Here is a 13,691-nt window from a genome sequence, read left to right on the forward strand (position 1 = left end):
CGATGCCTGATTTGCATACAGCGCCAAATTAAAGTACAATGGACGTATATGTAGCAGCAAATACATTACACTACACAAGCCTGGGAAAGCTTCATAAAATAAAATAAAGTTGTTATTTTGCCCTATAAATGTGCCCACTATATAGTTTAGGTGCCATATGTTTGGAAATGTAGGGGGAAGGAGGGTACCTCCAAAACAATTTACGATCTTTTTCAGCCTATCACCCTTAAAAAAGTAAAAAACGCCATTGTTTTTTGGGACTTTCAAAAAAATTTAAACTTTTTTTGAAACAAGTCCTATCTACTCTATTGCACTTTGCCTGGTCTGAGGTGGCGAAGGCAAGTCTGGCACAAGAGGTAACGTTCAGTAAAATACGCAAGTTAGTGCATTAACGTAATTACGTCCCTTCACCATAGCGCAACTTTGCCTGATGTAAGGAGGCGAAGTAGCGCTAGAGTAGGTCCACTTCACTAGCGAATTTACGCCAGCACCCGTTAGTAAATCGGCAAAGTAACAAAATGACGTCACGCTGGTGAATTAGCGCTAGCGTTAGCAGCTTCACGCTTTAGCGAATTTGCCCCTTACAGTCTAGCAGATTCCCAATGCATCTCTCTTTATTATTTAGCCAAAAAATGTTGGTTCCAAAGATATCAATTATGGGCACATACTGTATGCGTGATACAGAGATTTTTTAGACCCAGAAAATGTTCAAAAGTTATTGTGATTCTTCAATGCCACATTGAGAGGTCATTAACGTACAGTGTATTCCACCATTGTTTGTTTTTCTTTCAAATTGATTAGATGCTCTTGGTAGGCAGGAGATTCTTTGCCAATATTCAGTTTACAAGAAGGTGATAAATGCTGCTTTCTTAATGTAATTTGTGTTCTGCTTCTGTAGGCACCTCTTGCTCTGTTTAGAACAAGGCATTTAGTGAAGTTCCATACATACAATACATCCATATTCTGTATAATGATAAGCAATGAGCTCTTTAAAGATCTCTAGTCTTGTAAAAGATCTTGTACCAGAATAGCAGAATCATAAAGATGCATGATACAGTCTACACTTTCTTTTATTATCCTAGCCAATGCTGTGGCATTTGAATTAAAAAACGTTAATGTTAATGTAATTAGCAAAGCAACATATGGCAGTTGTGAATCTTTCCCCTTTTTCCACCTTATTATCCCTCATATAGAAAAAACTGGAGCAATTTCAAGTCTTGAAAAGGATGCCAGTGTTTTATCATACCGTTGGCCTTGCCACTCTTTTTGGAAATAGCGCAGGAGATAATAAACCTGTGCATTTCCACTTGCGCTGTTCACACCTTGTTCTGTTATGTGCTGACATGCAAGCAATGACCTATATTCTGCTCAGTAGTGAATCCTTTCCAATTATTCCCAGTGTTGCTGCATTTCACTTGCAAGGAAACTGGGCTCTTCGCAATATGTGTGAATCCTTTTATATTAACCCTCTATGGGGCTGACTACAAGGTCCCCAAACACAAGCATTTGTTATCTCCACTTCTCATTTGCAAATATATATATATGTCTTATGGCTCATATTTTAGGGAACAAATGTACACTTCAAACCCTGGACTTATCTTTATATCCAGTTGAGTTGTCGCTATAAAAAAAAAAACTTTTTGAAAATTTATATTTACATTTAATAGTCAAGATGATTAAATTCTGTTGTATTCTATTTATTTTATTTTTTTATTGCATGCTATTTTAAGATGATGCAAATGATAACCTTACAAAAAAAACTGCATTCAAGAAAATAGAGACTTCTCCATGACTAGCTGGTATTTTATCATAGTATGACAAATAGCCCACTGTAGAGCAGTGTTTCAATAGAGTCTGTTTGACAAGGTCTTATTGAACTCATAAGAACAAACCTGGAATAATGGGTGTCACAAGCCAAATGCAACAAATGCTGTGTAAAGAAGTTCAACTATTGGGCTACAGGAGTTCAAAGAATTGTCTCTCAGAGAGAAACATGGAAGACAGGAACCAGAATGCAAAAAACAGGGAACTTTGCAGCTGCTACTTGCGTTTATCCCCTCTTGAATACTATTTAGGGGTACCTGCACTTATGCATGGTCCTTGCAACTTTCTGCTAGTGCCAATTTGAAGACCTGCATGCAAAGTACAAGGTGCAAAGCACAAGATTCGGTGACAGAAAAGGAGAAAGGAGAAAGGACCTGCAGATGTGGGTATGGGTATGAGTAGGCACATCTGCCGGTCACAGGTCTTGTATATGTTTTACTAAATTACACAACATTTTTGGTTCAGTAATGCACAGTAATTGGAAAACCGATGCTGCAACTTGTATGTGATTTGCTAATATACAAAGATGCAAATTTGCAATCACTTGCAAGTTGTGGCACACTGCTTTGCTGGGTTAAAGACATGCATCAGGTGCTGAGTACATGCAAAACTGTAGTGTTCAGACAGATTCCCTTAATGTGCGTGCAGACTGCAGGTAGCCTTTCTGGGTACCAAGCTATAGTGAGGAAGGGACCCCACCTAATCTCCCTTGGTGATAAGGCTACTTTTTCCACTTACCAGATTGTTTCACCTTTGAAGTGATGCTGCTTCTGATCCACAGTGATGTCAGTTTCATTAGTCCAGGGTCAGAAGGAAAGTTAACCTTTTAGTGATCTGGGTTGGATAGCGGGTCTGAGTAGGGGGGCATAGTGGGGCGATGGATGTGGGTGGGTTGCGGATCAACAGGTCCATGTTGGGCATGGGTCTACCTGGCTGGATCCTCTCAGGATTCCATTAAGGGTGCCTACTGTTAGGGGAAAATGGTGGTTGGAGCTGGTGTTTTGTATGTTGCTCTATCGTTGCAAGTGAGCCATATACGATAATGCCATCTTTCCCTACTGTGACTATTTTGCCCTTTTTTATCTGCTTTTTTTTATTTACTAATAGGGTCGCTACCTGTCCCGTTTTGACCTGGACAGCCTGTTTTTTTTGAAGGGCTGTCCTTGTCAAACCTGCCTGCCTGGTGTTCCAAATTAGGAAAACTGGGCAGGATTTTCTATGCTTGACGTGGCAATCAGCCAATCACCGATTGTCACGTTATAGTTCCGCCCTGGACGGCATGACTCACCCCCACCATGTCACAGACCCACAGCCATTACGCTACGGCCCCGTCCCCCTGCCTAGAGTTCCACGGGACAGAAGGTGGCAACCTATTTGCTAATGCTGTTCTACAAGGGCCCGATATATGCACGACCCAGGGCAGTTTGTCATATATGTACCACCAAAAAGACAGTTGTAATTCAAGGCATAGATATTTCTGCAAGCAAATGTATTTTTTAAGCACTGTGAATTCACCTCCAACATTCCAATTAAAATCCTCTACAACACTGACAAAAAAATCAAAAAGAATTGTCTATGCACCGGCTTGTTCCTAAACACAGGTTCCATCCTGACTGGTGGACTGTGGAAATGAGAGTGATCAGCTAGAGAAGATCTTATGTCTTATCACAACAGGATTAGGAGGAAGAAGCAAATAAAACACAGGAGAAGAAAGTCAAATATTTGTTATTCAAGGGAAACATCTAAAAGCTTACAAAGCTCCACTGGCAACCTTAAATTATTTAGGAGTATTCCAAAATCGTAAGTACAATAATCTGACCAGGAATTTAGATAAATCGAGTCCCAATGAGAATCCCTGGCTTTTGCGTTAACAAACTTCTGTTACTCACCAGCACTCTTACTGCTGTCAGTAGGGGGTCTAAAAGATCCTGCATGAATTTTCCATGCTGTGCTGATCAATGGAAATTAACAGAGCCCAAGAAGTCGATATCATATTATCTCTAGCACAGTGGTTGTTTATTTAGGCTGTTAAATTTGTATAATGCGAACGTGATTCCAAAACAAAATTTTTGCAGTGGAGCCAATGTTTACAGATAAAGCAGAGGGATGAATTTAAGAGTGTGTGTGTGTGTGTGTGTGGGGGGGGGGGTTGGTGTTTAATTCAAGGCAGTGAAGTCTCAAGCTTAATTTCTGTGAGCGTTCAACACCAATACTATTTTACCTTGGAATAAACATAAGGATATTAGATTTAGCCATTGGAGAACAATTACTGGGGATACAGTTTCAGCTTGTTAGTGGAAGGAATAAGCAGAGAAACATTCACTGGTCTAGAACACTGGCTGTGAGGTGGATATTAACCCTTTCATGACCAAAAGTTAAATGCCACATTCCCATGTGTTCACAATATGTGACTAATACCTTTATAAGCTCACATAGCACATGAGATGATTTTCAGGTTTTAGCTGCCCATGCAATTTCCAGGTTGGATGGCAAACAACAAAAACTTGCAATTCTCCCTTTACAGGTCAGCCAATCATTGATCAAAAGTGTTCCCTGCCATGTTTCCAAGCTTTGATCTCCTGACCCAAGTGTGTGCACCAGCAGAAACTTTAATATGGCCCTCTTAAGTGACTTAAATCCAAAAAAATAAATTGCTGTACAGTTACTCAAAGCACTTCTTTTCATGCATTTTGCATGAATGTTCTATTTTTAGAGGATTCTGAGATATTTGCAGTTTTAAACAGCCAATGCCAGGATTATGGCTCAGCTGCTCTCTTTGAGAGTAAAAGGGGCATATTTACTAAAGGGCGAAGTGGCCGTTGCAAGTGAAATTTCAACAGACATACCATCCACAGGGACATCACCAATTTAATAACAGGCGTCAAGGACAATTTGCTTGCGAAAAAGTTCATCGCTAATGACGTTTCGCACCCTATAGCAAGGCAAATTGTTGCTCAGGTGAACGATCGTTACTCTGTCTAGGGCATTAGAGGATCTCTTTTGTCTTTATTTTGCTTCCTCTGACATGTGTAATAATAAGTGGCCACTTCAAGCATTTGCACCAACATCTCTAATAAAGACATATATAAGACCTATACGTACCCGCCCTATTGAAAAAGTGTACAAAAAAAGGTTCACTAGGCAGAAATGAACGTTAGTGAACATTCACTTTGAAATGCTCACGCTGACGAATTAACGCTAGTGAAACTAAAACAGCATTCAGCCGCAGAGACGCAACTTCGCATTTTAGTGAATTAGCGTAGTGGTAACGAATTTGCGCCTGTTGCGGTGGTGGTGCGGAGAGTGGTGAAGATTCACCCTTTAGTGAATTTGTCCCATAGTTTCCACATGCCTTCTGCAGCCTAGGGGCCCCTGGTCGATTGCACCCCAAGGACCACTCATTCCCCCACTCTAATTGTTGCCTAAAGGTAGGGGAACGAGCGGGTCACAAGGGTGCAGCTTTAAAGGCCGCTTCTCCTCTCACAGTGCAGCAGAACATAGAGGGGCACATTTACTTAGATCGAGTGAAGGATTAGAAGGAAAAATATTTCGAATTTCGAAGTATTTTTTTGGCTACTTCGACCATCGAATTGGCTACTTCGACATTCGACTACGACTTTGAATCTAACGATTCGAACTAAAAATTGTTTGACTATTCAACCATTCGATAGTCGAAGTACTGTCTCTTTAAAAAGAGATCTATGAAGAAGAGGTGTACTGCTTTTATCATAGATTTCCACTAAACAAAAGGACAATAGTGAATGCTTTGGGAAAGGTCATTGTAGTTGTCAGTGTGAGCACAGGTTCTACTGTTCTCAAGGCTTACAGGCCTAGGGTTTATCAGATTAGGGATCTTTCTCTAACATGGCTAATAGCCCACATGAGGGCCAATGAACAGGTCATGAATGCCTAGATACTTAGATGTCCTTTATACTAAGTCTTAGAGTATAAATCATCCCTTTGTCATAAATAAACCACTAACAACAGCATATTTCTCATAGGCCAATAAAGCTTATCTGAATTAATTTGAATGGAGAGAGTCACATGCAGACACATATCACAGGTTTCATGCTATTTCCATTGCAGCTTGAAGGTTTGAATTATGAAAGATTCACAGAACCATTAGTTGCGAGTGGCAGGTTTCAATACTTGTGGGTGTGTTTGCCAGACTCAGAAAAAACTGCTGTAATTCTGTAACATTAAGTGCTGTTGACTTGAGATGTCAGGTGGAGGGTAACTGCTGCTGATTTCCTCCAATTCAAATACACAGCAAAAGGCCTGACTTTGCTACTTCCAAGAGTTTCCACACTGCAGAACAACCTGGAAGTGGCTGTTTCAGCTGACTCTGGGACAAGGTCACCGAGTCCAGAATTTGATGGCTTTGTGTTTTCCCCCAAGTGTCCTACAGACCATTCCGATTTCTGCCACATTTGTCTTTTTCTTTACAGTTAAAATGTTAGTGCATTTCTCATGGCTGCACCTGGTGATATTAATAGCAAATGCCTTAGCCAGATAACTTAAAACACTTTAGTTGAAAATATCAGCAACATAAACGTTAAAAGAACAAGCACGTGATCAAAATTTTGCAAAGATAGAAAACAAGAAGAAGAAGAGCAGAATAAATAATTATTTATATAAATGTAAATGCTTTATTACTGGAAGAACAAGCAAACTAATCATACTTCTAAATCTGCAATAACTTGTGGGAGTGACAATGGCAGTGATTTAAATGAATGGACAGCAGCGAGAGTGCCAATCCTGGAGGCTTCACTTGTCCAATTAAGGGTTTCCTTCAAGATAGAAGTGAAAAGTAGCTCTCGCATTTCTAAACACACTTGAATATTAGCTGGAAGAGGGCAGCTCATGTCAATAAATCCAAGTACTGCTACTAGACAAATGAATAAGAAATTGATGAAAGCTTCCTATAAGCAATACTTTAAGCTACAAGTGAATAAAAAGGCTTTTCAGATGCCCGCTAGGCAGGCAAGATATTCATCATCTCTTGATTCGTTCTTACTGGCAGGCATATTACTGTAGCTATGATTTGGTGATCTAACAATATGGAAAATGAAGAAAATTTTTTCATGTCCCCTTTATTATAATTATAATGAAAAGTGTCATCTTCATTCATTTGTGTTTTTTTTGTAATGTGCCCCCATTTCACACTCTTGAGAAAGTGAAAAATGTCTTGGCTAGGCATGGGTGAATGTATGTTAATATAAATAAGGAATTTGAAAGATATATCTGCAGGGGACAGGGGGTACTCCTTGTGTATGGTTTAAAGAAATAATAAAGTCCAAAAAGAAAATTAGAAGCCTAAAAAGAAAATTTAGGAGCCATGGATACCAATCACCTAGTCTTTACATCTTTTTACCAGTGGGGGACTATCAGCTCTAGGGCATATGTGTTGCTACTTGTATGAAAAGAGGCGGCAAGCTCCTATGCCAAAAGTGCACCTATACTTTTTACAGGTCTTTTGTAGTAAATTTGCCTGGCACAAATTTGGGGCGAATTTTGATGTTTTGCCGCGATTCGCGAAAATTTGCCGGTGAAAATTTGCAGGTGTCAATTTCCGATTTAAACGATTTTTTCGTGAAACTGTTCGAATTGCTTGATTTTTTAGTGAAAACATTCAAATTGCTCGGTTTTAGTAATCACATTCGAATTGCTCGATTTCTAAGAGAAAACGTTTGAATTGCTGAATTGAATTGTTGAATTGTTGAATTTTTAAGTGAACTTTCCGATTTTTTCAAACGATTCACCCATCAATAGTCTTTTGGTCAATTTTTACAGGATCTTTGTTTAGCAAGATTAGTTATCATTTTAAGTATGGCTTTAACTGTAGGTTTGTTGGTAACACATAGATATTTTCTTACCATGACCTCACTTCCTTATGTCATCATATATGAAAGCCTTCTATTGTTTGCAAGGGTTTATTGGGGTAAGGAACAAGAACAGCGCAGGAGGTGCTCTTTTCTGGAGTATGTAAAACCCTTTTTATGTAGGGGTTATATGGCAAAGGGGGCCCAAGTTTGAGCTATTTGTACAGGCTACATTGGAAAGCAACACTAGGCAGAAGACAGAACACTCAACTCTATTGCCGTTGTGCAAAGTACCTTAAGAAACTCTGTGGTGAAAGGGACTTGGAACATTGTTGCATCAGATTGCAAGCTGATAAATGTGTTAATTTAAAGAGCTAAAAATAAAAATAACTTTTTGACATATTCAGTAAATAACACACATGCATCGTGTAGAGCCATGTTTCTCAAGTGCTGCAACCACATGTGTCTGATGTGGCCACAGAGTTATTCTATTTTTTAATCCATTGCTGGCACTACTTGTCACTGGGCTGCTTGGGCAGTTAATGCAGTGCCTCGGCATTACTGAGATGCGATAAAATCGTCCCACCTGCACTTGTTGGACTATAAATCCCACCACCCCCAATGATCTTTGGGTCTTTTGGAAAATAATAATGTGAATTTGACTGTTGCAATTAAAAAAGATGCAACACTTTTTCTGTTTTCACTGATAATGGGCATCTCCAGCCTTTGGTAATGAAAGGGGAAAAAATGTTGGCTGGAATTCTGCTAGGGTTATTGCTTGGGAGAATCTCATCCTTCAGAAACCTTTAATCCTACAGTTCAACAGACAAAAGCCAGGGAGGGATTGTGAGCCAACTGAGGGGGTCAGAATCACTCAATTAAAGCTCTCTTGGAATTCAAGCCCGCTGACACTGTGATAAGTTTGCACAGCCTTTCAGAACGACGCATGTGGTATAAAATCCATAGCGCCTGATTCACACAGAATTCCCAGCTCACTGCAGGAAATTAATATTTTACTCTTTTATCTCAGGAGCTTCCCAGCAGCTGTTGTTGGTGAATTGTGACACAATCGCTGGCTTCCAAACGGCATAGCTGAGCTCAAGCTGATCTTAATTCCTGCACAGCAATGTGGACTCACAATGAAGAATTGTTTCTCAGGGAATCTTCTCAAATAATGTATTAAAGGCATGAAGGGAATCTTGTTCTAAAGCATTCTTCTGCGCTGAGCCTTGCAGTGCTCTTAAGCACCAGTATTGTATCGGTCTCGTGAGGTTTGACCAGGCGATAAAAATTTAAAGTAATATTGAGTATACAAAAAGGAGAAAGAATTTTTATGAAGTACAAAGGAACCTAATATCATTTCTGGTTCGTTTGTATGTATATGCATTTGTTTATATCAAGGGATGGGGGTTAATTAAACTGGAAAAACTTCATACGCCAGTTAACTGCTGTTCAATCTAATACCATTGGCCAAGAATCTAATGTTGGCTTAAAATAAAAACATCTTTCTGGGTGATGTTGTGGCTTTTTTTTTGGGGAACTTCACATATGTTATATGCCCTGGGCAATATGACTTTCAGTGACTTTCTTTAACTGACAAGTGTCTTATATATGTAGCTTATTTTTTTTGTATTCTAAAATGTCATTACTCACATTTCAAATATTACAGGCAGATTCAACTAATTTTTCATTAGATTTTTTGTTTCTTTATTATACTTGTAAAGACATTTTCTATTTCAATTCATTGACTACTAGTGATGAGCAAATAAATTCGGCAGGCGCAAATTTGCGGCAAACTTCGCAAATTTTTTGGCGAAGCGAGACCAGTTCGCCCATCACTATTGACTACAAATTCCATCATGCTTTCATCCCTTATGTCAGCAAATCAACATTAAATGTGTACACCATAAATGCCCCTCTGACATGGAATGGATTACCAAAGTGAATTAACTCTCCTTGGCTTTAGTTTCTTGAGACTTTTTACGATTAGGCAGTTTTGCAACTCATTCATTCTGGCTTTTAATGTGCCAACTGGTTGCCTTGGTCCTACATTGGCATGTAGGAATTGCATCTTCAAGTGTCTAGCAGAAATCAGCATGTAATGAGAGTATCTCCAAGTACCATGGGAAAAGGCTGGCAGGAGACTTACAAATATGCAACAATAAGCAGCCTCTTATCTGTTATCCCCTGAGGTCACTGAAACCCATCGAAGCTTGCCAACAAGAGCGGTGCCAAACACACACTGAAACATTAATAAACACTTGTCTTGCGCACTACCTATAATGAGGTTCAGCTTTTCCAACGGCTTAATAAATAAATTACAACTACATCATTAAACTGAACATTCAGGAGACTTGGCAGGTGCACAAATGCCCTCTCAGTTACAACTCAAGGGTACCCACTATATAGTACCTGCAATTTTCTTGGTGTTCTACACTGGCACTGCCAAGAACCCACGGCACACTGACCAATCAGTCTATTATATACTATTTTCTCAGTGAACCTAGTAAGGAACTGAATGCCAGAATACAGTGATCCTTTATGGCAGCAGAGGGGTTAATGAATAAAAAATTGCTGGGCGCCGGAGCTTTTATAAAATCAAGAGACATCAAACAGAAAAGGGGTGAATTAATGAAATAAGCTCTCTGGCAGCAATGGAGTTAATAAGTGAAGGAACTGTGAAGCAGCAGAGGGAATTGTGGATGAAATGACCCCCTTTGGCAAGATCAAAGTTAACCATTTAAATGAAAGCCCTATAATTTGGAATTGCAACAAGGACTAATGCCTTTGCAGTGTGTTGGCTTAAAGAGATGGTGGACAATGCAGGTACCTATCGAGTCCATTGGGCACAGCACATGGTTTCAGTTACATGTAATCCACTATTTGTGCAATCAGGCACAACAAGACTCCCATAAAGCAGCCAAGCCCACTGCTAATGAATGATGGATGTGTGCGGGGGGGGGGGGCTTATACATTAGCAGGACATTTTCAGCAAAACTTCTATTTCTTTGCCTTTCTAAAAAATATACCGTAAGTTGCAAAACGATGGTGATAGTTTATAGTTTGCCTTTGACTTACCTTTGCAAAACAACATGCTGAGCAGTAGACACACAACCCAAGAGACATATAGATAAGATGTCCATTTCCAGTGTCCTGAAGTGCCCATTTCTGTGTGCACTCCTTCACATGGGCGACGTGGCTGCTAGAGGCATAAAGGGACACTCTTGGCATCCAGCAGACGCACGCTGGAGAGTTCAGTGCCCAGGCATTGGTATGTGCAGACTGCTAGTGATTGCTGACTTTTGGGTTCACTCCAGAGCACAGTCACACAGGGAATCTGTAAAGGGCTGAGAGCTGCTCCCTCTCCTTTCCCCCTTGTATTTCTCATCCGCAAGTGTTCTTACTTCCAAGCACGAGTCCTGCTGTCCCCCAGCATTACAGAAGCACACAGTGAAAGCAGTCAGTGGCTGAGATCTCCCTGGTGCTCCACATCACTCAACTTTCCTGCAGGATAAAGGCTTGTACAGAGCTCAGCTGGAAAGGGACAAGAAGAGTGAAGTTGTTTTGTTCCTACGCTGGTGGCCCCTGCACCACATTCCTCCCCTGCCTGCTCCTCATCTATCCCTTCCAAACCCTACAACTCTCCCTCTTTCATCATAAAAAAGAATGTGAGGCGGGGGCTTACTTAATGGACAGACCTGTAAACAAATAGAATCTCAGAGCTGGCAGATAGCACGCCTACCCTGAGATCGTCAGCAGGCATATACTTGGGGATGAATTCATTCAAACAGTTCAGTGATCACAGGAAAAGCTTTGCTCCTCACTGCTGTGAAATCTATTGAAAAGCATCCTGTATAGAACTGCTAGATAACTCAATAGTGTGCCTTGCAGTTCAGCTTCATTCCATCATTTTCCACTACGATAATCTATCCCATTTCACTGCAGACCAGGCAAATACGCAGGTTACCAAAGCCAATAGAATAAATACACATTGCCTGTAGAGCTTGCACTCTTTTTAATTAGCCACAGAAAGGTGCATTTTAGTTTTCTGTACCACTGTTGTATATTATTGGGCACATTATTCAAAATAACACATTGTTTTTTTCTCTTTAGTCATTAACAGCGTGATACAAATATGTAAGTTGATTTTTTTGGCTTTTTATTAACCTAATTTGTTAGTGTTCTTTTGGAATTGCTGATCTTTTTACTTTCGTTTTCCTATTCTGTGTGTTATAGGACATATCGGCAGCCCCTAATGAATAAGGCTTTCCTTGTCCTCTATTATTATTAGTATTAGTATTTGTATAGCTTCATTGTTTCACACAGAGCTTAACAGAGTAAAGGGATACAAAGATAAGACCAAATGGTTAACATATACAAAAAGTGATTTACAGTTTAATTTGGATATTGTAAGGAGACAGTAGGGTGAGGGCCCTGCTCACCAGAGCTAATATTCTAAGATAATCCTTTAAATTTATTGTTAAAATAAAAACCATATTTGTCAGAAAAATCAAACATTTTGCTAAATGGTTGCAGAAAAAGACATAGCTGCCTCTTTAATAAAGTGCAATAGAAAACAATAATGACGTGCCCCAGAAAAATGATTTCTAAATGTATTATAGCTAAATTCATTGCTAATGATTAATATGAAAATGACCCATAATTGTTAAACTTCACTTGATAAACAATTTATTAGTGTTGTCATGTAGTGGCCCAAATAAAATGCCATGATATTTATAGCAGATTATCGAGTCAAAAATGTTTTGACTGAAGACAAAATCAGTGCATTACCTATCAGTAAACATGAGACCTGCATTAATTCTAGAGCAAAAAGGATTTGTATTGGTATGTAGTGGTTGTGGTTATGTACATAAGTGTAGACCAGGAACTAGGCACGTGCCTAGGCTCAATGCTTGGGGGCACCAGGCACATACGTTTCCTGATGCCTACTTCTAGTCTAAGAGAGTTCCGCTCTCCAGTGTCTAGACACATGGATGTGTGTATGTGTGTGTACGATTTAGTGCATGTGCTGGGGAGCAACATGGCTGGACGGGTTGCCTAGAGTTCCAGCCAGCCTGGCCCAGCCCTGGTTTGGACACTTTGCACTACTTGTTGCCCATATTAAATGAACTTTTGCACAATAAGTTTGCCCAATGCATCAGCAGCTTCATGTAAAACACACTGTGAACCTTGCTATTCTCTAAGGGTGCAACTCATTGGAGCCTCACTCAGTACACATCATTTAGTTTTTTTGTTTTTTTTTAATGCAGTGCAGGGTTTATTTATTTTTTATTTACAATCCAGCACCAAGAGTGTAAATGCAACCCCAGAAGGGCTAGTCTCAAAAGTTAAGTGCATGGAGCTGTAAGAGCCAGGATTTTTTGTACCTTACCACTCCTGATCTTGCACCCAGCACTTCATAAATTGGCCCTAGAGTGGTGGTCTGTGGTAGAGATTTTTAATTGTTTCTATATAGATATAGTATATCTAATTAGCCAATATACTAATAGTATACTAATGGGGGCTAGATTAGTGATTCTCATTACTGAACATCACTAGTTCTCACTTTAAAATTCTGGAGGCCATGGTATTTATGTTTTAGTTAATTTTCAGTACTATGGCTTTTGTTTAACTACAACTCCTACAGCCCTCCCTGGAAACATGAGAGAGGGTGCATTTTCAATCTTCTGCATTTCATGTTAATACATTTTAAACCTACCCCCCCCCCCCAACAGAAATAAAGCAGGCAATGTTACAACTATACATTTATCAAATATAATTTAATTTCTTAACTTGAACTTGCTCTTAAAAGTTTTAACATAAGATTGGATAGCCTTGGTTGTATAAAGGAATGATAAACCTTCAAGCAATGCTAATAAAAATGTCTAGTAAAATGCATTTGGTCCATAGTTTTGAGAGGCATTGAATGAAAAGAACTCCAAGTTTATGAAGGGTGAGTAATGTCTTCCTCTCTCCCCAAGTTAGTCCGCTCTATATAGTCATCTCCTCTTTATTTATTATGTATAAGCCATAGTTCAAGCCAGA

The 13,691-nt window shown here is 39.5% G+C and overlaps 1 protein-coding gene across 1 annotated transcript in view; it reads right to left on the reverse strand.

Annotated features, from left to right (window-relative positions):
- The window catches only part of tmem132c.S (transmembrane protein 132C S homeolog), a 262,101-nt gene extending 250,820 nt beyond the window's left edge, over positions 1–11,281 (reverse strand). The window contains exon 1 of the mRNA XM_018244181.2: positions 10,725–11,281. Within this exon, the coding sequence (XP_018099670.1) occupies positions 10,725–10,812 (88 nt within the window). The 5' untranslated portion in view covers positions 10,813–11,281. The remainder of the gene's footprint in view (positions 1–10,724) is intronic.
- Positions 11,282–13,691: the final 2,410 nt, after the last annotated feature.

The sequence above is a fragment of the Xenopus laevis genome, chromosome 1S (genome assembly GCF_017654675.1).
Source record: "Xenopus laevis strain J_2021 chromosome 1S, Xenopus_laevis_v10.1, whole genome shotgun sequence".
In the NCBI taxonomy this organism is placed as follows: Eukaryota; Metazoa; Chordata; class Amphibia; order Anura; family Pipidae; genus Xenopus; species Xenopus laevis.